The sequence below is a fragment of the Pristiophorus japonicus genome, chromosome 18 (genome assembly GCF_044704955.1).
Source record: "Pristiophorus japonicus isolate sPriJap1 chromosome 18, sPriJap1.hap1, whole genome shotgun sequence".
Classification (NCBI taxonomy): Eukaryota; Metazoa; Chordata; class Chondrichthyes; family Pristiophoridae; genus Pristiophorus; species Pristiophorus japonicus.
In genome coordinates this window covers 46875099-46901407 of record NC_091994.1, presented here as the reverse complement: position 1 = coordinate 46901407, position 26309 = coordinate 46875099, and the positions used below count along the sequence as shown (strand labels likewise).

Here is a 26309-nt window from a genome sequence, read left to right as displayed (position 1 = left end):
TGTGTTGTAGGCTACTCTGGCTTCAAATTGTGTCCCAGCATGGGTTACTTATACTCTGAAACTCTACACACAGTGCAGTGACATTACTGTGCAGATTGCAAAGGTCAGTCACGGTAGGACAGAAATGGAATGCATTCTTGAGTTGTCATCTTGTCAGCCTTTGACCCAGAAGTATCGTTGATAGGCTTTTTAAGCAATCCTCATTAGATTTCTCCTCTACCTCCATACCCTCCATAAAAGCCCCCCCTGCTTCTAATGTTGTATTTTTATAGTATTAATGGTAAGATTATGCTCTCGTTACCAATTCACTGACCAGTGGAAATGATTTTTCACTTTACCCATTCAAAATTTTGAACACCTGTTAGTCTCTCCATAACCTTCTTTGCTCTACTGAATACAGTCCTAGGTTTTATGAATTTCTCAACCCATTGAGTGACCTGATTTTATAAAAACAGAATTAAAGGAATATGGCAATGCCTGTTTAACTATTTGCCGATATTTTCAGCATTTGTGACTCCCAATTTCCTGTTTTAAGTATCGAAAATATTCCGTTCTGTTGTACATTTTTAACGTTAATTTTTTGTATAGAGTACTGTTGATGATTTCTGATTGAATCAACACACATTGCAATTCTGAGCTTGAGTGTTTCTGCAATAAACTTTAATCCTTAACGGTTGGCAGGTTGTGAGAAATGTTGGTCTTCATGGTTTGTCCAGTTATGCAAATTCTCAATTTATGTGCTATAGACTAATACAATAAAAAAAGCACCAGGAATAACTTTATTCTAATAACTACAAGCTACTAAAGTAAACATGACATAAATAAAAATATAAACATTTGTGCTTGCCCTGTTATCACCATTTAGCACTTCTTCTCCTGACTATTTTTATTTAAACTTTAATTTTACTTCCTAACTAATATTACCTATCGAGATCTCAAATCTTATACTTGCCCTTTTTCTTACCATTTTGTTACCATTGTCTATTTGATTTGGCTGTAAACCAGTTCCAAATACAGCTTTTTAGGTAATTGAATATATATTGTACCAAAGATTAAATGTGACGCACTGTGTAATTTTTATTGTAGTTTATTTTGAATGCTTTTTTAAACCATTTGACATAAAGGATCCGGTGTTATCTAAAGTATTATCCTTTTTATGTATCTCATTTATTTAAAAAATATTAAATTCTACATCGTGCGGGCTAAATAGCACTAGAATATAGACAAGATTTCATTTGATTTTTTGAAACTTTATTATATTGGGCCAGAATTTAATGTAAAAATAATGATGAAGCTAACAGCGCTATCCGTTCTTTATGCGCAAATCGGACACCAACTTCAGGCAAGCACAGATGCGTAGTTAAGCGCAAAAATCCAAAAGTTGCTGTCTTAGATGGGCCGCTCCTCCATTAGCTGCTTGAAAGGTTCATCTCGCTGTCTGCATCTCCATTCAAATGTATTGAACAGCGTAAGGTTCCTGTACTTGCTTGGTAGATACTGACTAAACTCGCCGCAGAAAGTTTGTTCATTTCCGTCTAAGAATCCTTTTTAACAGCGTGATGAGCTTTATTTACTGCCAAACAACCTCTCTGGCACTGAAAAGTAACTTTTATAAGTGTGGATTCTTCTTCTTTAAGATTTTAATTGTTGTTAGATATTTAAAAATATATATATTTTTTACTTTTTCTGTCTTTTTTTCCCCCCTCTGTTTTCTGTATTAAATCCACTAATCTAACTTGCACTTCCTAATTCAGACACTGCACTGCTCATTAACAATACTTCAATCTAATTGGTTAAGGGAACACACTATTGCTTATCCTACTCGCCCAGGTCCCAGATGCCCTGTAGAGGGCACCGCACTGTTTGGATCTCGAACTTGCAGTAACTTCCAGTGCAAAAGGTCATAGAAATTAAATGGGCCAAGGCAAATCCGGCTACAATAAATTCTTGCCCATTTTCTTCCTAACAGTTCCCGTCCCCTCAAAGCTTCTAATCTGTGGGACAATTGCTGTATTAAGTTGGTGTCCATTTGTCAGTGGACACGCTAGCCTGTCATCTGAATAACTTACAAAGTTGTTGGCCAGCCCTGGGAACGCTAAGTATGCAGCTCACGAGCACAACATCTGCAGACTGACTTCTCCAGTTGTAGCGCTGACAGAATTTGATTGGAACAGAAGACTGTATTTTGTTCACTTTTGAGGACTTTATTTTTTAAAAGAACTCTGCTTGTGCAGATATTAATGTTATCACTACTGTAAACCCTTGATCAGGCACTAGGTGCTATGGAGTGCTGGAAACCATCCATGTGCCCGACCTTAATGGCTCTGTAAAAATTGAAGTGTCACATCGCTGACTTATAACTCCCGGATTTTTCGCTAAGCTTGATAAGTTATTTCTCCACTTCAGTTTCCAGGCCCATTTTGAAATTGGGCATGCTGGGAACCATTAGTGCATTCAACAGTGGTTTGGTAAATAGCCTGTCCTTGTATATTAATTTAATAACTGTATGGATTTTCACAAACTTAAAAAGTAATGTCAGTGATGCTGCTAAGGATGTTAATGATGCTGCTAAGCTTGTACAGAGAAGTGGTATCAATACGCTATAATATGCCAGAACTGTACTTGTGCGACACTTTTAATTCACCACTTCAAATTACTCCCACCCTACCATCAACAGTGACTGACCACTGGTACTTTGGCCTAACTTAAAATGTTCTCTCCAGACACAACCCAATTTTGGAAGAATGAAATGAATGAACTGCAGTGCTGGTTGTTCTCATACCCACCATTATACTTTACTGAAATGTTATCGAATGTTTTACTTCTCCAGGGACTTGAGCAGAAAATGTCTAGGCTGACACTCCGGTGCAGTGCTGAGGGAGTGTCAAACCGAGGCACCATCTGCTCTCTCATGGCACTATTTCGAAGAGAGCAGGGGAGGTATCCCCAGTGTCATGGCCAATATTTATCCCTCAATCAATACAACAAAAACAGATTATCTGGTCATTTTAACATTGCTATTTGTGGGGGCTAGCTTTTGTGCAAATTGGTTGCTGCATTTCCTACATTACAACAGTGAAACAGTGACTACATGCCAAAAGTACTCCATTGACTGTAAAGAGCTTTGAGACTTCCGGTGGTCGTGAAAGGCACTATATTACATCCAAGTCTTTCTTTTTCTCTGAATCTTCAAGGAGAAGTCAGAGGCCAGTATTTCCAAGCAAATGTTTTTTTCAGAAGTGTCTTTGTTGGCTTATGTGCTCTCACAATGACCCAGTGCCATATATGTAAGAAGATACAGGTAACTGGCACTGTTTTAGAAGTCACTCTAAGCTAGCTAGTTGCTGCTTCAACATAGTAATTCATCTTGCTATAGTGGAGACACTGAATTTTGTATCTTCAAATTATACCGAATAGATGCATGGAAAATCATAGTGCGTGTTTGTGCAGCCAAAATAAATGAACAAGCTCCCGGAACTTGAGTGCAGTTCAGCAGATAGATGCATTTGTGTTACCAAAGTAACAAATCCACCTTTTCTGAACAAGTAAAGATTTTACACATAAGGTGTCATGGCTGGGTTGTCAAGCTTGGGGAAAAAAAAGGGCCATGGAGTCAGCCAAGCACTCTCCTGTGCTGCTACTTTGCCAGATGAGCTTTGAAAAGTTTGGAAATAAGTCGCAGACTTAGTCTGTCCATAAAAGATGGATTGAGAAGCATTTTGCAGTTTTTCAGGAGCTCTGAGATACAGTAATGTTGGAAATTATATTTATTTAGTTTTTTTGTCGTGTGAGGTCAACTTTAAAAAAAAATAATAATCTTGCTTTAAAAACAATTTTAAATATAGTGAGCTGCTGACATCAAATGATAGCTGCTGAGAGTAGATCTGTTTGCAGTATAATACTGTCATATATTAACTGCCTACAATATGAGATTGTAGTAGAAGTGGTCTTGGAATCGAAGAATTAAATATCAGGGGCTTTCTAGTTAATCATTTTCCACTGGATTTGCCTACATGATAATCCTAAGACTTCAAAAGTAATGCACTGCACGAAGCGCTTGGAGACATAGCGTTGATGTGATAAGTTGCAAGATTTTTTTTCTTCTTTTGCTGCATAATCTTAGGGAGGGAAGAACATTTGTGAGAAAGAAACCTATTTACATTGTTTATTACATCTGAGATGAATTAGCAGAGTTTGACTGACTAGCTTTCAAAAGAAAAACTGACTGTCAGAACAGTGCAGTTAGATCTTGTACTGTAATGAATGTGGCAAAAATATGACCCATTCTATTTTACTCTCTTCTTGCAGGCTTCTTTCCAGGCAGTTCTCAAGGATGTGATGCATTTCTTCGGCACAAAATGACTCTCATATCACCTTCTATACTGAAGAAGTACAGCATTCCCTTTGACAGGGTAGGTTATCCCAGCTGTTAGGCTGGACTGAGTTGCATCCCAGTCAAATGTTCTTATTTTTATTACATTAGTAATTATACAGAACCAAAGAAGGGAACAATTGCCATACTAGTCTTTTTGTGCAAGGTAGTACAATTGATGTCATTTAATGTGGTTGATGGAATTAGCTTATAGTGAATGTTTGTTTATTTTCTTGTTTGATTAATAAAATAATTTCATTGTCACAAAGACATCCCAATTTACAGGCTTAAAATGTATTCGAAAAGTAGCTGTATTTGGCATTGCTGCTAAACTGTTTCCTTAAGGAGTCAATACACTTCAGCAATGCTGCTGTTATCACAACTCTAGACAGATAGGGTATTGACAGCTTGCCAGTTTAGATTGCTTTTCAACAGTTACACTTCTGTCAAACATCCTTCTTGTGGTTTATGGATTGGGTGTTGCGTGACTGTATGGCTCAGAGGCATGGACCATGTACAATAGACACCTCAAGTCGCTGGAGAAATGCCACCAATGATGTCCCCGCAAGATCCTATAAATCCCCTGGGAGGACAGACGCACCAACCTTACCGTCCTCAACCAGGCCAACATTCCTAGCATTGAAGCATTGACCACACTTGATCAGCACCACTGGGCAGGCCACATTGTCCGCATGCCAGACACGAGACTTCCAAAACAAGCGCTCTAGTCGGGACTCCTTCATGGCAATCGAGCCAAAGGAGGGCAGAGGAAATGTTAGAAGGACACCCTTAAAGCCTCCCTGATAAAGTGCAACATCCCCACTGACACCTGGGAGTCCCTGGGCAAAGACCGCCCTAAGTGGAGGAAGTGCATCCGGGAGAGTGTTGAGCACCTCGAGTCTCATCGCTAAGAGCATGCAGAAATCAAACGCAGGCAGCAGAAAGAGCGTGCGGCAAACCAGTCCCACCCACCCCTTCCCTCAACGACTATCTGTACCACCTGTGACAGGGACTGTGGCTCTCGTGTTAGACTGTTCAGCCACCTAAGGACTCAGAGTGGAAGCAAGCCTTCCTCGATTCCGAGGGACTGCCTATGATGATGATGATGTCGCGTGACTCTGTTTTTGCAATTTTTGTCTGAACTTTCTTCACTATCGCTGTCTTTTTGCCTTCATTTTGCTCTTCATTTTGGAAGGGTAGGATGGATTTGGTACTGGACCTCAACTGGGATCAAGCGTCTTCGCAATTTGGTTAAAGCTGATCAGGAGAAGCTTAATCAAAAGCAATATTGAAGATATGTTAGTAGGTGAATAGAATGAAATGGTTGAAAGGTGGGTGTTTTGAGCAGCTAGGTAGTTTTTAAGTGCAGAGGGATGGAGCCTAACAAAAGAGAACCATTAGGGATGGCAAATATTAGGCTGAAGGAAGGAACTACATGTTGTGAATCCTTCCAATCCGATTTCTGTACCTGCCACGGTACTGAAATGGCCTTTATTAAAGTCACAAATGGCACCCTATGTGACTGTGACTGTGGGAAACTATCTCTCCGTGTTCTTCTCGATGTGTCTGTAGCCTTTGACACGGTTGACCACACCATCCTCTTCCAACGCCTCTGCTCTGTCTCTCAGCTGGGTGGGATTCCACTTGCCTGGTTCCATTCTTATCTATTGTGTCGTAACTAGAGAATCATCAGCAATATCTTTTCTTCTCACGCTTCCACACTGTTACCTCTGGAGTCTCCCAAGGATCTATCCTTGGCCACCTTTCTATTTCTCATCAACATGCCGCCCCTTGGCGACCTCATCCAAAAACACATCAGGTTCCACATGTACGTTGACCAGCTCTACCTCACCACTACCTCTCTCGATCCCTCCACTGTATCTAATTTTTTACACTGCTTGTCTGACATCCAACAACAAAAACAACAATTTGTATTTATATAGCGCCTATAACGTAGTAAAACGTCCCAAGGTGCTTCACAGGAGTGTTTTAAGACGAAACAAATACATTTGACACTGAGTTATATAAGAAGATATGACGGCAGAAGCTTGGGCAAAGAGGTAGCTTTTAAGGAGTGTCTTAAAAGAGATAGAGAGGCGGAGAGGTTTAGGGAGGGAGTTTCAGAGCTTAGGGCCTAGGCAGCTGAAGGCACAGCCACCAATGGTTGAGCGATTATAATCAGTGATGCTCACGAGGGCATCTGCTGGTGAAACCCTCATCAATGCCTTTGTTACCTCTAGACAAGACTTTTCTAATCTGGCTGGCCTCCCACCCTACATTTACTTGAGCTCAACCAAAACTCTGCTGTCCGTATCCTAACTTGCACCAAGCTAATGTGCTCTGGATGACAAAGGAAATTAAAGTTAAAATAAAGCAGTACAAGTCCAATGCTGGGCACAGTTTTAGGAAGGATGTGAAGGCCTTAGAGAGAGTGCAGAAAAAATTTACAAGAACGGTTCCAAGGTTGAGGGACTTCAGTTACGTGGATAGACTGGAGAAGCTGGAATTGTTCTCCTTGGAGTAGAGAAGATTGAAAGGAGATTTGATGGAGGTGTTCAAAATCATGATGGGTCTAGGCAGAGTAGATCGTAGAGAGAATCTGTTCCCATTGGCGTAAGGGTCGAGAACCAGAGGACACAGATTTAAGGTAATTTGCAAAAGAACCAAAGGCAACATGAGGAAAAATCTTTTTACGCAGCGAGTGGTTAGGATCAAGAAAGCACGGCCAGAAAGGGTGGTGGAGGCAGAGTCAATCGTGGCTTTCAAAAGGGAATTGGATAAGTACCCGAAGAAAAAAAAATTGCAGGGCTATGGGGAAATGGCAGGGTAATGGGACTAGTTGAAGTGCTCTTGCAGAGAGCCGGTACAGGCTCGATGGGCCGAATGGCCTCCTTCCGTGCTGAAACTATTCTATGATTCTATTCTATGATTCTAAGGAGACTTATGACAAATGTCAGTAAATAAAGATTATGGAAAGTATAGGAGGGGATTGAAAAAGTTAATACGGGAGGCAAAAGAGAGGCTATGAGAAAAGATTAGCAGGCAATGTTAAATTGAACCCAAATACATTTTATAAACATATAAAGTTTGCTATGGAAAAAGTTGGGCCTATTAAGGACCCAAAGGGAAATCTTCATGTTGAGGCAGAGGGCACGGCTAAAGTATTAAATGAGTACCTTGCATCTGTCTTCACAAACAAAGTGGATGCTGTGAAGGTTACACTAAAAGAGGAGAGAAGTTATGGACAGGATAGCAAATAGATAGAGAAGATGTACTAAAAACATCACTGAAAGTTGGTACGTCACCTGGTCCGGATAGAATGCATCCTCGGTTGCTGAAAGAAGCAGAGGTAGAAATAGCAGAGGCATTGATTGATCATTTAATCCTCATTGGATGCAGGAGTAGTGCCGGAGGACTGGAGGGTTGCTAATGTTATACCACTATTCAAGAAAGTGGAGAGGGATAAACCAGGAAACTGCAGGACGGTGGGGAAGTTATTTGAAACCATTATCGGGGACAAAATAAACTTTAATTTGGAAAGGCATGGGTTACTCAAGGAGAACCAGCATGAATTTGTTAAAGGAAAATGATGTCTGACTAACTTGATTGAATTCTTTGAGTTAACAGAGAAGGTTGATCAAACTAGTGTAGATGTTATGTATAAGTGCTACACAGTAGGCTTATTAAGAAGATGGAAGCCCATGGAATTAAGGGGAAAATGGCAGTATGGATGTTTTTCAGACTGGGAGGTGGTTTGCAGTGGTGGTCCCAAAGGGTCAGTTTTCAATTACTCTCCAAATACATGACCTGGACACTGGTGCGGGGAGCAGTATTATAAAGTTTGCAGATGATCCGTAACTTGGCAGCGTAGTAGATAGTGATGAGGTTAGTTATAGACCAGGATGATCTAGACAGGATAGTGAAATGGGTAGAAGCATGACAGATGGCGTGAAGTGATGCACTTTGAAAGGACTAATATGGAGCGACAGTATACTATAAATGGTACAATTTTGAAAAGTAATTCCATATTCGCAAATCTTTAAAGATGGCAGGGCAAGTTGATGAGGTGGTTAAAAGCATAAGGGTTACTTGGGTTTATAAATAGAGGAATAGAATATAAAAGAAAAGAGATCATGGTTGAAATTTAAAATCACTGGTTAGGCCTCAGCTGGAGTATTGTGGACAATTCTGGGCAACAAACTTCAGGAAAGATGTAAAGGTCTTTGAAAGGGTACAAGGAGGTTTTACCAGGATTTTACCAAGGATGAGGGACTTCAGTTATGAGGATAGACTGGAAAAGTTAAAACTGTTTTTCTTGGAAGAGAGAAGGTTAAGAGATGACAATAGAAGTTTTCACGATGATGAGAGGTTTTGATAGAGTAGATGAAGAAAAATGATTCGCTCTGACAAGTGGGTCAACAACCAGAGGTCATAGATTTAAAATCATTAGCAAAGGATCTAGAGGGGAGATGAGAGTGTTTTTCACTGAGTTGTTGGGGTCTGAAATCCAGGACAGGTATCTGAAAAGATGGCGGAAGCTGATTCCATAAATAATTAAAAAAGTGAGTTGGGCAGGTACTTGAGGATGAGAATCTTACAGGGTTAAGTGGGAATGTGGGACTAAGCAAAACTGGTCTTTCAAAGAGCCAGCACAGGCACAATGGGCCAAATGGCGCCTCTTTCTGTGATGCAAATTTCTATGATTCTATAAGTTTCAACGAAGTCCTGTTCATCCAACATCCCTGTGCTGACCTACATTGGCATCCGGTCTGGCAATGACTCAGTTTTAAAAAAAATTCTCATCGTTGTTTTCAAATCCTTGCCCCTCCCTATCTACGTAACCTTCTCTAGCCCTACAATCCTTCAAGAAAGGATGCAAAGACATTCCTAGTAACTACAGGCTGGTCAGTTTAACATCAGTGGTGGATAAGGTTATCGAAACAATAATCAGGGAAAAAGTTAACAGGCTCTTGGGAGAGGTTTAAGTTAATTAAGGAGAGCCACGACAGATTTGTAAAAGGCATATCATGTTTGACAAATCGAATTGAATTTTTTGATGAAGTAATAGAGTTGATGAAGATAATGCAGTGGATGTTATCTCTGGATTTTGGGAAGGCGTTTGGCAAAGTGCCACATAAAAGGCTGCTTACCAAAATTGAGGTTCATGGAATAGGACTGTCAGCTTGGATAAGAAATGGGCTTAAGGACAGAAAACAGCACGTTGTGGTGAATGGTTGTTTCTTAGACTGGAGGGTGGTGGACAGTGGTGGGCCCCAGGGGTCAGTGCTTAGGACCACTGCTTTTTTAATGTTTGTAAATGACTAATATTGGAATACAGAGTAACATTTCAAAATTTGCTGCCGATACCAAACTTGAAGCTGTGGCAAACAGTGACTGAAACAAGACATAAATAGGCTGTCAGAATGGGCAGACAAGTGGCAGATGGAATTTAATAGAGAAGTGTGAGGTGATGCATTTTGGCAGAAGGGATAGGGAGAGGCACTAGAGACTTAATGACACTGTTCTAAAGAGCGAGCAGGGACAGAGGAACCTGGGGGTTCATGTGCATAGATCTTTGAAGGTGGCAGGACATATTGAGAGAGCAGTTAGCAAAGCATATGAGATTTTGGGCTTCAGAAATAGAGGTATTGAATACAACAGCAGGGAAGTTATGTTGAACCTTTATAAAGCTCTGGTTAGGCCACAACTGGAGTATTGCTTCCAGTTCTAGTCACCACATTTTAGGAAGAATGTAAAGGTCCTTGGGAGGGTGCAGAGGAGATTTACTAGAATGGTTCAAGGGATGAGGGATTTTAGCCACAAGGTTAAGTTTGAGAAGCTGGGATTGTTCTCCTTGGAGCAAAGGAGATTGAGGGGAGATTCGATAGAGATGTACAATATTATGACCGGTTTAGGTATGGTAGACAAAGAAAAGCTGTTCCCATTAGCTGATGGTGTAAGGACTAGGGGACACAGATTTAAGGTTTTAGGCAAGAGATACAGGGGGGATGTGAGGAAGAACTTTTTTACGCAGCGAGTGGTAATGACCTTGAACCCGCTGCCTACGAGGGTGGTGGAAACGGAGACAATCAATGATTTCAAAAGGAAATCGGATAGGCTGTTGAGGGAAATAAACTTGCAGGGCTACAGGAAGAGACCAGGGGAATGAGATTGGCTGGATTGCTCTACAGAGAGCAGGCATGGACTGGATGGGCCTCCTTCTGTGCCGTAATGTCTCTTAAATCTAATCTTCTCCGATTCCGGACTCTTGCGCATCACCAATTTTAATTGAACCACCATTGGCGTCCGTGCTTTCAGCTGCCTAGGCCCCAAGCTCTGGAATTCCCTCCCTAAACCTCTCCATTCCTCTACCTCCTTCTCCTCCTCCTTTGTGATGCTCTTTAAAACCTACCTCTTCGATCAAGCTTTTGGTCATTGTCCTAATATCTCCTTATGTGGCTCAGTATCAGATATTGTTTGATAATGCTCTGTGAAGTGCCTTGGGATATTTTACTACCTTAAATGTGCTATATAAATGCCAGTTGTTGTCCACGTGGTGAGAAGATAGTTTGGGAGGATATTAAAGATGAAGGAAGTCGGTCTAATGGAGAAAATGAATTTGGTGAAGATCGGGAGAGAAGCTACAGAGAGAGATGAAGTCAAGACGAGGGTATGATATTGCGGGTCAAGGAGAAAGAGGCTGAGCGAGTCAAACGGGCAGTTTTGATCTTGAGCACCATGTAATTGACGTTGGGATGACAATTGATCTATTCAGCTTCAAAAGTTTAAATTATACGACATTAAGGAATTTGGTCAGTTTGGAAAGTTTTGCAATATTGTACAGCATGGTCATAATTCAGATCTTACAGCAGTTTGCACAAGTGCAGTGGAGCTCCACTTAACAGTCTGAATGAACTGGGGAGACACCCTTGGAGGAAAGCTGAGTTTAATGAAGTGTTAAGGTTGGGAGACTAATCTTGGACAGGCTTGAGAGAGAGGGGATTTAGCACTCTGTCTTGAATGTGGCATGTAGTCATTAATTATGCCATTGGTGTTGGATTTATTCTCACCTCTGGTCTCCCAAAACATAATAGCCACAGGGTGATTTAATATTTAAGCAAATATTGTAAAGAAAGGGAGGAAATGTGAATAAGATCACATATCCTGGGATCAGCTCAGTGCTTGAATCAAAGCCACCGCTGAGTGATGGCGAGTCTGTGTGAAATAAGTTTGGGCAGTCTCGCAGTGTAGCTGCTCACAATGAGTAATGCCACCCTGAGGGGTCTCGGGATGGCTTCTGCAGGAAATGGAGAAGTATCACACTGGTGGTGTCTTTTCAGGTTGAGACTGAGACACATTGAGGGAGCTGTGCTCTGTCCCTAGCAATACTATAACTGACCAAGTTTAACACTGGCTGCCTGAAATTTTCCCCAGCATGGACATCCCTCAGTTCAAGGAGCACAAAAGACCCCTTAGAATACCACCATTATGGAGCATTCATGTGCAAACTGACACTTTTTGAAGTCAACAATAACATCTGTTGAGAATCACTGGCACATTTCCCTCACAAAATGGTTGCCTGTATACTCTGTACGGCAACCAGCCACTTGGTTTGATCTGAGAGATTTATATTCCACTATATTCCCTTTGCATATTATGGTCAGGAATTGGAGTGTGGAGCTGAGCTGGGGCCCTGAGTACTAGAGCTGGGTTGGGATTTCACCTGGGCTATGCTAACTTGCTATGGCTGAGATAAAAAAGAATGATTTGCTGGTCGGTGCTGTGGTCTGCATATAGAAATTGTGCTTTAATTGTTCAATATCTAGTTTGGTGTAGTGAGACCAAGGGGTTGAACAGAAAGCCCTTGTCACTGTGCTGTGACTTATGGCAATATATCATGTGCCGCCACATTATTTGCTAGACTTCTGAAGGCAGAAGAATAAACACTCCATCAAACTGTGGCTTAGGCTATAAATAGCTAGATAGATTTATTGAATATCTGAACAGCTAAAAGAACAGCTCGCAATACAAACAGTATATTTACAGTAATGACGAGCTTTACTATTATGAATGTTAAAAACATTAAAGATGTTTTTCCTGCGCTAACCTATAATATAAAACTGACCTTGAAACAGGGTTGCATATATGGCTATCCACTACCATGGGGCCTCTAATTAGCCTCGTACTACTGACTGTGTCAGACCAACTGCTGTCTCGTGCAATGCAGCCTGAGCTCCCCAAATGTCTTTGTAAAGAAATCCCAGAACAAAGGACATTAAAACCGTCTATGTCCAACTCAGAACTGACAACGAAATAGACTTTAAAAGGATCCACAGCATGTCGAGTACAAAGAATGTTTGCTGACCAGGGAAATTTCCAGCATCTTTTGATGCTCAAGAACTGTAGACACAGGATATTCATACACATCCAAACAGCTAGTGGGATGTTGCTGGATAAAATAACAATCCTGGCTTTGCACTCAACAGACATTAGTATATTAAACCACCAGAGGAACAAATTACAAATGCATATTAATGCCGTTGGCATACCAGACTGCAGTGTATCTTCTCTGCAGATTGAGGAATCACTAGCAGTACTTAAAAAAAAATTCATTCTCGGGATATGAACGCTGCCAGCATTTATTGTCCATCTCTCTTCTAGAACTGCTGCAGTTCATGTGATGAAGATACTTCAACCTTGCTGTTATGGAGGACGTACCAGGATGAGTTAATTTTAACCATATGTATACCATGACCAGCAGGAAAGAATCCATTACATTGGAATGTTAGTCCAGATACTGGAATAGTGATGTGGCATCTTCAGTGTTCACTGGAACAAGCAGGCATTACATCAGGTTAACGTCTCATCTGAAGGGCACGACCTATGATAATGCAGCATTCCTTCAGTTATAAGGCAAAGATCAACAGCACAAAGCTTCTATTTGCCAAAATTCTTCCCTCCACGAGAGTTGGTGTCACAATTACATTTTGTCTCTCTCTGCTTTCTCATTTCAACCAGCACTCCACCACTGTGATGTTTAAATAGTAACTCACCCTCCGAACTTCAGTCCTGCCACTGCTTTTTAAATTGCCTGTTCCTATATCTATTGTACTTGCATAGAATCGTCAGCACAAAAAACAAGCTATGGCCCAACTGGTCTATGCCGTTGTTTATACTCCACACAAGCCTCCTCCCACTCGAATGATCTCTTTCCACACTGCCCTCTATTCCCTTTCCCCTTGTATATGCAGCAAGCGTCCCCTTAAAGCATCGATGATATCTGCTCCAACCACTCCAGCAAGTTCAACTGGCTCACCATCCTCTGTATCTAGATTTTTTTAAATCCTCCTAAATTTTTTATTTGATCTGTTAGTGGCTATCTTATATTTATGCCCCCTGTGGACTCGCTCACCAATAGAAACAGTTTCTCCACATCCAACCTATCGAGCAGGTGTGATCTAATCAAGGCTTTATATAAATTTATCATTAGCTCTTTGTTTTTGTATTCTGCTCCTCTTGAAATGAACCCCAGTAATATGTTTACACCAGGGCTGAATTTTCGCCACCATTCTGCGCCGTTTTTTTGGCCTACGCTGTTTTTTTTTTGGAGCAGACTAAAATCTGCAAGTTTCACCAAAGTTTCGGTGCCATTCTAAAGTATTTACCTCTGATTTTTTTTTAGTTCTCGATTTTTGACACCACTGGGGACGGAACTTGCCAGGTGCACCATTTCTGGCCATTGAAGCCAGTTTGGCCAAGTAGGATTTTTTCCAGAAAGGGCGCAGCGCACTGTTCTGAAAAACCTTACCTACACTTAAGAAAATCAGCGCAGAGAAGACACCATTGGTTTAGCGGAGCTGAAGACACAGCACGTGGGGTGGGGCGGGGCGGGGAGGGGGGGGTGCGGCGGGCGCGGATTTTCGGCCTGGGATTGCACCGGTGGGGGGGGGGGGGAGCTTTTTGGCCCGGGGTTGCAGCGGCACCGGCACTGTAGAGGTGAAAAAAATCTCTCAATGCTATTAACTGCTGTTACAAAAACTCTTGAAGGACTGGATTCATAATTTTTGATTGTTGCATCTTAAAGAATTGATAAAGTTTGCTTCATCTCATGACCAAAAAGGAATAAAGGAATTTTATATTAAGTTTTGGCATTTTGGTGTGAACACTTGCATATTGTGCAACATTTCTCTACATATCATTCATAGGCTCCTGGTTTCATATATTGAGATTTCAGTTTGTTGTCCCAAGTCTCACTTAGTGATCTATTGTACAAAGGGGAAATGTTTTATTTGTGCCATAGTCCTTCAGTATGTCTCTTGTTACCCTGGCAACCGTAATTTTTCGGCGCAGACCTTAAGCTCTTCCCACAGAGCTTAAGGATAATCTGCGCCGCTCCAAAATGAAAGGTTATGCCAGCGAAACTTGGAACTTTTTGTTTTTGGTGCAATCGGGCCACTAAAAAATCGGACGTACCTCTACAACTACGCCAAAAAAAAGTCCATGTGGCATTTTGGGCCCGATGGCCTTATCAATTTGTTTTGCTACTTTTAGCAATTTATGTACATGTATTCCAGATCACTTTTCTCCAAGAAATACATGGGCTTCTTATTTCTGCTGGCAAAATGAACCACTTCATATTTTGCTATATTGAATTACATTTTCCATTTATGCGCCCACTCTGCAAACCTGTTTCTTGTAATTTGGTGCAGTACTCCACAATATTACCTACAACCCCAATTTGGTATCGTCTGCAAATTGCCCCACAGTACCTCCAATTTCTGATTCCAAATCATTTATGTATAAAGGAATTTTTTCTAACACACATTCTCAGTAACCTGGCGATGATTTTAAATTGATGGCTCGTTTACGAGTCTTTTGCTATCCTCAGTAAACGTAAACATGAAAAAAGGCAGGATATTATGAGTCACTGCTAATCTCACCTACCTTCTGTGAACTTGTCCAGCTCTCTCTTGACTACACACTCATTGCATGTTCTGACAATCTGTTGAAGAGTTTGAAAATGAACCACTTCATATTTTGCTATATTGAATTGCATTTGCCATTTATGCGCCCACTCTGCAAACCTGTTTCTTGTATTTTGGTGCAGTACTCCACAATATTACCTGAGCATTATCACCGGTGTGGACCAGTTGGACCGAATGGCCTGTTTTTGTGCTGTAAATACTATAATACTTTAAATACAAAAAGTAGTACTACCTGGTGTCTAACCTAACTCTGTTTTCTTATTTACAATGATGTATGCTGGTCTGTCCCCCCTTATTCCACTCAAATAACGTGTCCATCTGACCAGAATCTATACCCATCCATCATCATCGTATGACTTCAACATATCCTCTTGAAATCTATGGCTGCGATTTTACGAACCGTGGTGGGTGACATCGGTGGTGGGTCCTGACCCTGCTGCTATCTCCATCCCGGCCTCTGAAATGATTTTCCCTTGATTGGGATTGTTGAGCCTGCCCAGCGCGTTTGCCAGCCAATTAGAGGAAGCGGGTATCATCAGCTGCTTCCTTAGAAGGACCATGGCCAACTTTCTTTTGGCATTTGTGCTGACAGTGTTCTACAACATTGAGGTGGTGCAAACTCTGACGAGCACTGCACAAAGGTGCACGGCTGCACCCAGGCTCTCCCATGACTCCCTCCACATGCTTATGGAGGGAGGTACAGCACACACGGAGGTCCTCTTCTCTTCCCATGGGCGGAAAAGACTTCCCCAGGAGATCCACACAGCCTTGTTGCACATTGCAGAGGAGAGCACAAGCAGGGATGTCGTCAGGAGGACCAGGCTGCATTGCTGCAAACCTTTCAATGATCTCAGTAGATCACGAAACATTACTGCAAAGCTGCACTCAACCTCTTCCTGCTGTGTCACCCATCACATCCCCATCACTCTGCCTTCCCTACCCTACTCCTGCACATCCTTACTCACACCAACTTACCATCCCTCTCGATATACATTATCACACATCCTCATCTCACTAGACATCCTTCACACTCACCCTCATCCTAGTGCAATCATACCAACTAACAACACTCGAGGGTAGGCACTTGGATGATTTATGCAATGTTCATTTTCTGTTAATGTGTCAATGGTTTGGAATTCTCCACCCCAGAGGGTTGTGGATGTTCATTGCGTATATTCAGGACAAAGATTGCTAAATTTTTGAATATTAAGGGAATCAAAGGACATGGGGATAATGCAGGCAATTGGAGATGAGGGAGACGATCAGCCATGATATTAAATGGCAGAGCTTTGTTGGAGGTGTCGAATGGCTTACTCCTAATTCTTATGTTCTTATAAACATTGAAACCTTTATTTTCAATACTTTGCGTTCTTGGACAGATTTGTGTGCATCTTTGGAAGTGGCTTAGTGAATGATGAGACATAACGGTACCCCCCCCCCCCCCCCCCCCCACCTCCCCAGCAGTGGTGATGAATGTGAAAGGAATGGTTTGGACATTGTAGGGATGCTTAATGGTCTTGGTGTGGGGTGATGCCAACCTAACGCATCATGTGGCAAACAGGATGTACAGCGTCAACTGAAGTAGATCTGGCCATGGTGAGCCCATCCCTGGCCTCCCGGGCAGCAGTGTGTTCAGGTCCTGATGCCCTGTGTCCTGTGCCGCATCAGTTGCTTGCGGAGAAGGTTGGTGGTGGTGTTGGTGCTGCTGGTGTTGGGGCTATCCATGGTGGGATTCTGAGGACTAAGGTGAGAGTGTTTCAAGGGCACCCATGCTGACGGAATAGATGGCAGGTGAAGTAGAGATGACTGAAGCGATCTGGTGGGAGAGGTACTGAGGTCAGACTAGATGGAGACTTATATAAAGACTTGCAGCATCCTGAATCTGTAGTGGAAATGCAGTTTAGCTAATGGAACATTTCTCAATCAGCCTGCAGCTTTGACTTGACATTTGAAGCTGTCAACTCATCAACTGGTTAAATGGCTACTGACCTCCCGCCTCAGCTTCACAGACGAGGTCTAGGCACAGTGGGGAAACCGGTGGGTGACCTGTCCAATCCAAAAAGCTGGGAAAAACACATAAATAAGTGGCTGTAAACAATGATTTTAATTGCCTCCCCTGCTGCTGCGTGTCGGGTCTGCTTAGTGTTGACAGACCCGACATTTAGTAAAGTCGCGTGGCGGCAAGTTCACAATGGGGTCCCAGCCCCCTCTAGGGGAAAAAAAACACTTTCCTGCCCGACCTGCGGCCCCCTCCCCCCCCCCCCCCCCCCCGCCCAGCGCAAAATCCAGCCCTACGTTTCTCCAAGGACAAAAGCCCTGTTCCCCGAACCTATCCTGATAACTAAGATCCCTGAAACGGTGCCATTTTGCTAGCTGCCTTCTGGACCTTCTCCTGGCCTTACTCTACATCTTAGCCTCGTCCTGTTTTTGGACTTCAGACCATGCCACCATTAGGGAACCTTGGTAAAATATCCCAGGTCTAAACAACAGTTTCCCCCTTCCCTTCAGACCTTTCCATTACTTAACATTCTTCACCTCTTTGTTCTCAAGTGGAAGTCCCACAGTTCTTCCACTACTCGAGCTGCTTCCAAAAATGTTTTTCTCTTTCTTGTGCTCAGCAGCTCAATTCCTTTTAAAGCCCAGGTCCATCCAAGAATTGAATCCTGCTCCCGATGTGGGTAGCCTCTTCTAGTAGCTCATCAGCTGATACTGATCTGTTGCTAATTTAAAATCGACATTGGGGAAAAAATAGGCTTGCTACCTTATCATATCTCAAACTTTTCAAACTACTTCACATGCAATGAATTGCCTTGAAATAGAGTTTCATCTTGTGTGTAAAACTGTTCCTATGTTCCAAAAATGAGGCACTTGAATGAATGACCAGTTGAATTTTGTTGGTATTGGTAAGGCTAGGACACTGGGAAAAAACATCCTGCTCCTTTCATATAGTGCCATGGACCACTTGAACCACAAGCAGATAGGGCCTTAAATCAAAACCTCATCCCTATAGGATGATACCTCTTGGGATGCAGTCCTCCCTCACTATTACACTGGAGTATCTGCCTAGTTTAATTTACTCAGGGTTTGGAGTGGAATTTCAACATGGAACCGTCTGACTTAGAAGCGAGTGAGCTACCAGCTGAGCCAATCTGACACACAAGTGGGAAACAGGAAAAGTTGCCATTTAAACATCACAGTGCTGGAGTGGACCAAAGCTGGTAGAATTTCAGCAGTACGATACTACTGCTCTGTCCACCATCTTGGATGAAATTGCTTCTCCAGGAGGTAGTTCTGAGGGAGGATATGGTCTGCACTTAAAATGGCCTCCAATTCTCGCCTTACACGCAGGTATATGCAGTCATTTTTTAACAAAGTAGTTTTTTAAGCATTATATAATGGCATATTACTGTATCGTGATGTAAAAGATTGTCACTTAATCTAAAACAATTCTGTTCCTCTGTTAGTGAAAGTACTGGTAGCAATATAAAGAACTTTCAAACCTTGTGTTGACTGACTATCACAGTGAATTATGGTGGGTTGTGTGGCTGGTAAATCCTCCTTGAATCATCATCATAGGCAGTCCCTCGAAATCGAGGAAGACTTGCTTCCACTCTAAAAGTGAGTTCTCAAGTGCCTGTACAGTCCAATGCGGGACCTACAGTCTCTGTCACAGGTGGGGCAGACAGTGGTTGAAGGAAAGGGTGGGTGGGGAGTCCGGTTTGCCGCACGCTCCTTCCGCTGCCTGCGCTTGTTTTCTGCATGCTCGCAGCGACGAGACTCGAGGTGCTCCGCGCCCTCCCGGATGTTCTTCCTCCATTTAGGGTGGTCTTTGGCCAGGGACTCCCATGTGTCAGTGGGCAGAGGAAAAGTTTCAAGGACGCCCACAAAGCCTCCTTGATAAAGTGCAACATCCACTCCTTGTATGCTGATAGAGCCAGTTGATCAACAGGCATCAGAGGGCAAGGGGTGTCCATCTCTTTCTTTTTCGATCAAACTTTGTCTTGCTGCGCTTGAGGAATTCCCAATAAATTGTAATTAAATTGTTTGTGCCATAATCATTTTCTTCTGATATTGACAACAAAAAGGAAGTGGGCCAGGGAATTCAGCGGCATGCAACAGGGCTCATTGACCCTAAAGCGTGTCATTCAATTTGTCCAAATAGACTCTGCTGTGTAGCAGCAGAGCTCTGGATCTCCCAGCGGGCACATAGGCAATAATTGTCTTCAGCGTGTAACATTCGATTTAATTTAAAACAATGGCACTTTTTGGACAAGTCATTAAGATTTGGAAGATGTACCCATTCAGTCGGAAAAAGCACATGAAGTAACATTTATGAATTGAAAGTGTTCTTGTATAAAATTTAGTTTAGCCCAGATAGAGTTTGCTGTGGGTTTAATACAGTGGGTGAAGGTGTAACACCTGGCATAATTCATGTCTAAAAAGAGTAATTTGTAACTCTTAACAATCTGAGATAATTACCTGTTAGAAATTGTCGTCATTGTTTTGCTGAGCTTGGAATGGGTTGACTGATAATTATGATAGTGTTGCACAGTGAGAAATCAGTATTGATCAAGCAACACAGGAAACACTCGCAATCATTTCAAAAAAGAATTGTAGAGATGAGGGCAAATTCCTATTGCCAGGAGCGTATGAAACAATAAAAAATTCCCCTGTGATTAACTGCCATGGTCCCAGTGCTTTAAAGTATATTTATTGTTGAAGATGCTCATCGCAATATGTGCTATATATTTTAGAAATTAGCAATTTAACTTTATTATGGAAGAGCTAGTAAGTTCAAAATAAAAGCCTGTGGGTGATGGTAATGCTATGATGTATGATCAAACGGCCCAATTAACAGATTGTATTTAGATATTGGCCAACAAATTCTTAAGCTATTTTAATTTCTTATTTTCCCCTTCTATTAATCTTTCTGTGCCACACACTATCATTTGACATGAACGTTGAGTGTGCCAGCTGCTTTCTGGCTTCTATGAATCTTGCTTTCTGGCAATTGTCTGAAGGTGCTTTTTTTTTGTCGAGTGATGCCTGTACACTGCCTCCCTGCGCTTGCATTGTTAAAACGGTGTTATCTCAATGGTGGAATCTCGTTGAGATAAGGGAATTTGTTTTGGTATGGTAAATACAGAGAACCAGTGCAAAATGTTTCTTTCTCATGGCCCGAACGAGAGAAGTACCAAATCTAAAAGCTCCTTCAAAAGTTGCCCAACCTTGCTTCCCCTTTCAGGTTTTCCATCCTTCCCTTTCCTCCCAATGGGGAGAATGCCTGGCTGTTGCTTAGCACTTCCCACACTAGCACAGCTGAAATTGGAGCCAACACTGGGGAAATGTGGGTATAAACTCACATTCCACCATTCTTTTGGGCAACTGAGGCACATGAACCATAACAACTGACACATTATATATAGCTGAATAACCACCAGTCAGGAACACTGTTCCCATGATATGATTTGCCTGTGGTTATATCACATGTAGGGAATATTGGACATTGGAGTGCCAAAATCACCTTCATTGTATCTTGGAGTGTGCTCCATCATACATGATGCAGATGGAGTTCGCTGGATTAATTCAGTGCCTTATTTCCTATATTGGCTACTTTATTTCACTGATAGTTTTCCCCGCTGTGGATAGTGTTCACTAATTGAGGGCTCTGAAGTATCTAAGTCTACTGCTGGTTTCAGAGTTTGCCGTGGTGTGCACGTGAAAGTCCTATATCCTTTCTAGCACTGTTGATTCACATAGGGAGCAATTTTAACTTAAGCTGCCCATTGGGAAACCCATGGGATCGAGTGGAACGCCAATTTTACACTCCAGATTAAATTAGTGGTTAGTGATATTGGGCGGGTTGTAAAAGTGGCGTTCTACCCGATCCCATGGGATTCCTGCCTGGTGAGTGGCGTTAAAATATGTCACTTTTAAAGGATTCAATAAATTACCTGGGGCTAATTATAGCAGCTTAATCGCTGCTCCGGCTGAAGGTCAGCCAACTTGAAGCAAACTCCGAACTTGGGACCTTATGATCTATATGGTTTAATATTTTTGAGGGTCCCTATTTGTTAACTTCAAGTTATTATCAAGGTGTTGTTCAAGATGGTAACTGAATACTTGAATACAGAAATCTATTAAAAAATAGCCTTCATATTTACATTAGTCCAAATTTAAAGCGCGATTAAATACTTATTTAACATGTTCAAGTTGGGGATCATGGGAATTGGACTATTTTCTCACTTCAGGTACTGAATATCAGGTTACAAAAAAGCACATGTTGGCACAGGTTAAGTTTCTGCTGCTCGAACTCCAACCTCAGAAGAGCTGTAGGAAACAATTCTATTCTTTGTGGCTATTCATTTTAGTAAGATAAATTTGCGGTATTAACAGAACAGCGAATGTGAGGGAAAGTAGCAGAAAATCTAGTTCTACTTTGTGCTGTTACTTTAAGCACCGGATGAGTAATTTGCAACACTGGAAGCTCTTGACTGTAATTGTAGGCCTTTCAAAGTTGCATTAAAATTTAATGTGGTACAATCTGAAAGTTCAAGATAATTTATCTATATTGAAATCATTTTGGTTTGTGTTGGTGGAACATTGCCACAAAAAAAGAGGTGTTTTATTGCGCGCAACTTTTGCCGTTCCATGTTCCCATTGCAGACTTCTAATCGTAATAATAAATCTGCTTTAATCTGTATTTTTATTTGCAGCCACAGATAGAAAATAATGTGCATTTAGTTGCTGATGTGGTTTTTAAAACACTGAAGAGCAGTACCTTTTGTGCTGATTTAGGTGTTTTTTTTTAAAAGTGCAAATAACTTTATAAATTTAATATTCATTTTCTATTACTGCCCTCTAGTTAGTAAATCTTTCCTGTTCAGTAGCTGGATTTTTTTTCTTGTGCTTGATTCTGGACAGAGGGGGATAAAAAAGCCGTATTTAAACAACTTCCAGAATAAGCAGGTTTTGAAGGTGATGCCCTTCCTTGTTCACGGGGTTTGGGGGTAATATATTAGCATGGACAGAGGATTGGCTAACAAACAGAAAACAGAGAGTAGGCATAATTGATTCATTCTCGGGTTGGCAATCAGTAACCAGTGGGGTGCTGCAGGGATCAGTGCTGGGACCCCCAGCTATTTATAATCTATATTAACGACTTGGAGGAAGAGATTGAGTGTAACGTAGTCAAGTTTGCTGACGATATAAAGATGGGAGAAAAAGCAGTGTGTGAGGAGGACACACAAAATCTGCAAAAGGACATAGACAGGCTAAGTGAGTGGGCAAAAATTTGGCAGATGGAGTATAATGTTGGAAAGTGTGAGGTCATGCACTTTGGCAGAAAAAAATCAAAGAACAAGTTATTATTTAAATGGAGAAAGATTACAAAGTGCTGCAGTACAGCATGATCTGGGGGTACTTGAGCATGAAACACAAAAGGATAGTATGCAGGTACAGCAAGTGATCAGGAAGGCAAATGGAATCTTGGCCTTTATTGCAAAGGGGATGGAGTATAAAAGCAGGAAAGTCTTGCTACCGTTGTACAGGGTATTGTTGAGGCCACACCTGGAATACTGCGTGCAGTTTTGGTTTCCATATTTACGAAAGGATATACTTTGGAGGCAGTTCAGAAAAGGTTCACTAGGTTGATTCCGGGGATGAGGGAGTTGACTTATGAAGAAAGATTGAGTAGATTGTGCCTCTAATCATTGGAATTCAAAAGAATGAGAGGTAATCTTATCAAAATGTGGAAGATTATGAAGGGGCTTGACAAGATGGATGCAGAGAGAATGTTTCCACTGATGGGGGAGACTAGAACTAGAGGGCATAATCTTAGAATAAGGGGCCGCCCATTTAAAACTGAGATGAGGAGAAATCTCTTCTGAGGTTTGTGGATCTGTGGAATTCACTGCCTCAGAGAGCTGTGAAAGCTGGGACATTGAATAAATTTAAGACAGAAATAGACAGTTTTTTTAACCGATAAGGGGTTATGGGGAGCGGGCAGGGAAGTGGACCTGAGTCCATGATCGGATCAGCCATCATCCTATTAAATGGCGGAGCAGGCTCGAGGGGTCATATGGCCTACTCCTGCTCCTATTTCTTATGTTATGTTTTTGTTCTAATGGAGAATCTAGTTTGTAATGAAACAAATTGATAACCCATTTGAATGTCTTTCATGGATGGACCAAAGCTGTAGTTCAAAGAATTCAGCTTCTCCATTATGCTCATAATTTCAAGGTTTCTGCTGGCTGCCCAAACTGAGTTTATACAACTCCCATTGCAGGAGGTGCTATTCTAAGCCACCCTGGAAATCTTCAGAATGCACCAAGAGTTTGTAATTTATTTTGGCCACGGCATGGCTCAGTGCTGTCTTTGGTGAATGGTCACCAGATACGTTTTTCTATTAGCAGTCCTTCTCAAAATAAGGTGTCTAGCCTTCTCTAAATAGGGGACCGATCAAAGCCTCTCCACTGCTAGAGCTGGCTCACAATGTATATTTTATAGAAACCCATATTCTGTCATATTGGATGACTTTTGGATTATTCAATTTTAATGCATCAATCTTAGAGCATGATGTAAGATCCAAGCTTGATATCACTTGTAAACTTGGCTGGGGTGGGGCGTTTATTGACAAAACAGTGACCGATGCAAAGCTGCTTCTAAAACCACCAATTAAATTTGCTTAAAAACAGAAAATGCTGGAGATCTCAGCAGGTCAGGCAGCATCTGTGGAGAGGGAGCAGAGTTAACGCAGGATCATTGACCAGAAACATTAACTCTGCTTCCTCTCCACAGATGCTGCCTGACCTCCTGAGATTTCCAACATTTTCTGTTTTTATTCCAGATTCCAGCAACCGCAGTATTTTGCTTTTGAATTAAATTTGCTCGATCGGCCTCTGATGCTGTCCATTATCTCAAGAAGTTGGAATAAATGCTGATGAGGAATGCCTTAAGCTTATCTATCCAAAACCTCAAGAGCTAGATCATCAATTTAAGGCTTTATAAATCTATATTAAAGGATTGCAGGGCTTTCACCTTCATTTCCATATGAAAAGCCGCTTCCGTGTTTGATCACAGTGAAGAGGAGCTTCCTAATGTCATTCTTCAATTTACCTTCTGGTTTGGATCTGTGCGCTATTGACCTATTGTCATGTCACTTGAAGCAGTTTTCTGGATTTACATTCTCTATACAATTTATTATTTTATATACCTCCTAAGGTAATCTCTCAATCACCTTTCAAGGTTGAAAAACTGAAATAATTCCCAATTTTTCATCATAATTTAGTACTCTGGTGCTAGGGAGCTAATGGTTTTTCCAAGGTTTGTATATCTCCTTTCTGATTTGGTGACCAGAACTGGATTCCTTTCCATTCCCTCGTAGGATGGCTGAGGATTTAGTCAGAGAAAGCCACAATGATTCTATTGTCTATTCGAAAGGAAAATAAAGCTCTGATTGACCTTATTGGAACCCTTCATAGGCAAGATGAGTTAATACTGAAGGTGAGACAAATATGTGCACACAGTGGCTCATAAGGCCTTAAATTGATGGTCTAGCTCTTGAGAGGATTGGCTTAATTAAGCAGAACATCTTTCCTTCAGTTGCTGAAATTCCTGGCACCAATACAAGCTGTAGAACCTTGAAGGCTTAAAATACCAATTGCAGGAGGTTCATCTGTTTTATGCAAAGGCTATAACTATAACCCACTGAGGAGCAATATCCTAGCTATCTTGTTATACTTACACATGTTGCTGAATCAAAACTTTTGCCCAGTTTATGAAAAGCCCAAGTGCAGTTTAATCTGCAGTTCATGGAAAATTCTGTTGGAGAACACTCTATGGTGCATATTGATAAAAGGTAACTCTTGCAAAACATTTCATTTTGAATCCGTGGACCTGTGTGCCCTTAAATGTTGTAAATTTAAAATGATCGCCTTGTTCATCAACATTTTGGCATGGTGGACTCCCTACCATTCCCCACCATCTTTCTTTGATGTTTTTCTAAATGATACTTCTGATTTAGCACCAGATGTGACGTTGTTTGTGTTGTGGACTCATACCCACTAGGAACTAGTTGGCGATCATGCAAAATAAATTTAAATTTAGACTTTGCTGTTCTTGAAAGACTTCCATTGTTTCAGTTTTGGTTAGATTTCAACCCAAGTATCAGAAATTGAACGACTGTTCTCCAACCAAAACACTATTCCATTTGTTCGCTGTCTACTTATATACTTAAAAATATCCTTCACCTTTTCGGTCTGTCCCACACCATGCACCATTCTCTAGCTGAAGGTGGGTGATGGGCAGGCTGCCTCTTCTATGGCCAGAGTTTGTAATTGGGGTTTAAAATAAACTTACCCTCGTGGGCAGGGTTTTTAAACAGAAAAATGTGTTTTTAAATTTTATTTTTATATGTTTTAAAACTCTTACACTGGTAAAAGGAAACTATGTGCCTACTTTTACCAGACACAAGAGTTTTAAGTACATTTGCTGGGTAAGAGATGGGCAAATAGCGCAATCTTGCCCATGCGAATGTCCTTGCTGCCGAGATGAGTTGGATCTGTCAAGCCAGAACTTAACAGATTGGAAAAGCTGGTTTTTGGTGCATGCGCATTGCGTGCCAAAAAACAGCCTTTGTGATGCCTCCCAGAGTCTGTATGGACCTGGTGAGGCTGGAATTTCAGGCCCATTAAATATTGGCAATCTTGCTCAGGCTGGGCTAGTGTGGGAAATGGAAGTTGCAGTGGTACTCCTGCTCTGAGGTTGTGGCTGAGACATATTGTTGGGCAAATTGAGAAAGTGTTAAAGTTTCCAGCAGCAATATCCCTGACCATGATCACAAAAAAAAAGTTTAAAAAAAAAAGTGGTTGCCACTGTTTAGCTTCATTGTTCTGTTATGTGTTTCTGTCACCTGTTGCTCTCGACTGAAAATTAAACAATTTATTCTGTAT

The 26309-nt window shown here is 41.5% G+C and overlaps 1 protein-coding gene across 4 annotated transcripts in view; it reads left to right on the top strand.

Moving 5' to 3' along the window:
• kdm4b (lysine (K)-specific demethylase 4B) overlaps nucleotides 1-26309 on the top strand; it is a 555684-nt gene that overhangs the window by 219403 nt on the left and 309972 nt on the right. For 3 of the 4 annotated variants that reach the window (XM_070859945.1, XM_070859943.1, XM_070859944.1), the window contains one exon: nucleotides 4309-4412. In XM_070859945.1, the coding sequence (XP_070716046.1) occupies nucleotides 4309-4412 (104 nt within the window). Of the gene's footprint in view, nucleotides 1-4308; nucleotides 4413-13033; nucleotides 14244-26309 lie in introns of those variants that run through there. The other variant, XM_070859946.1, reaches the window with a different exon arrangement.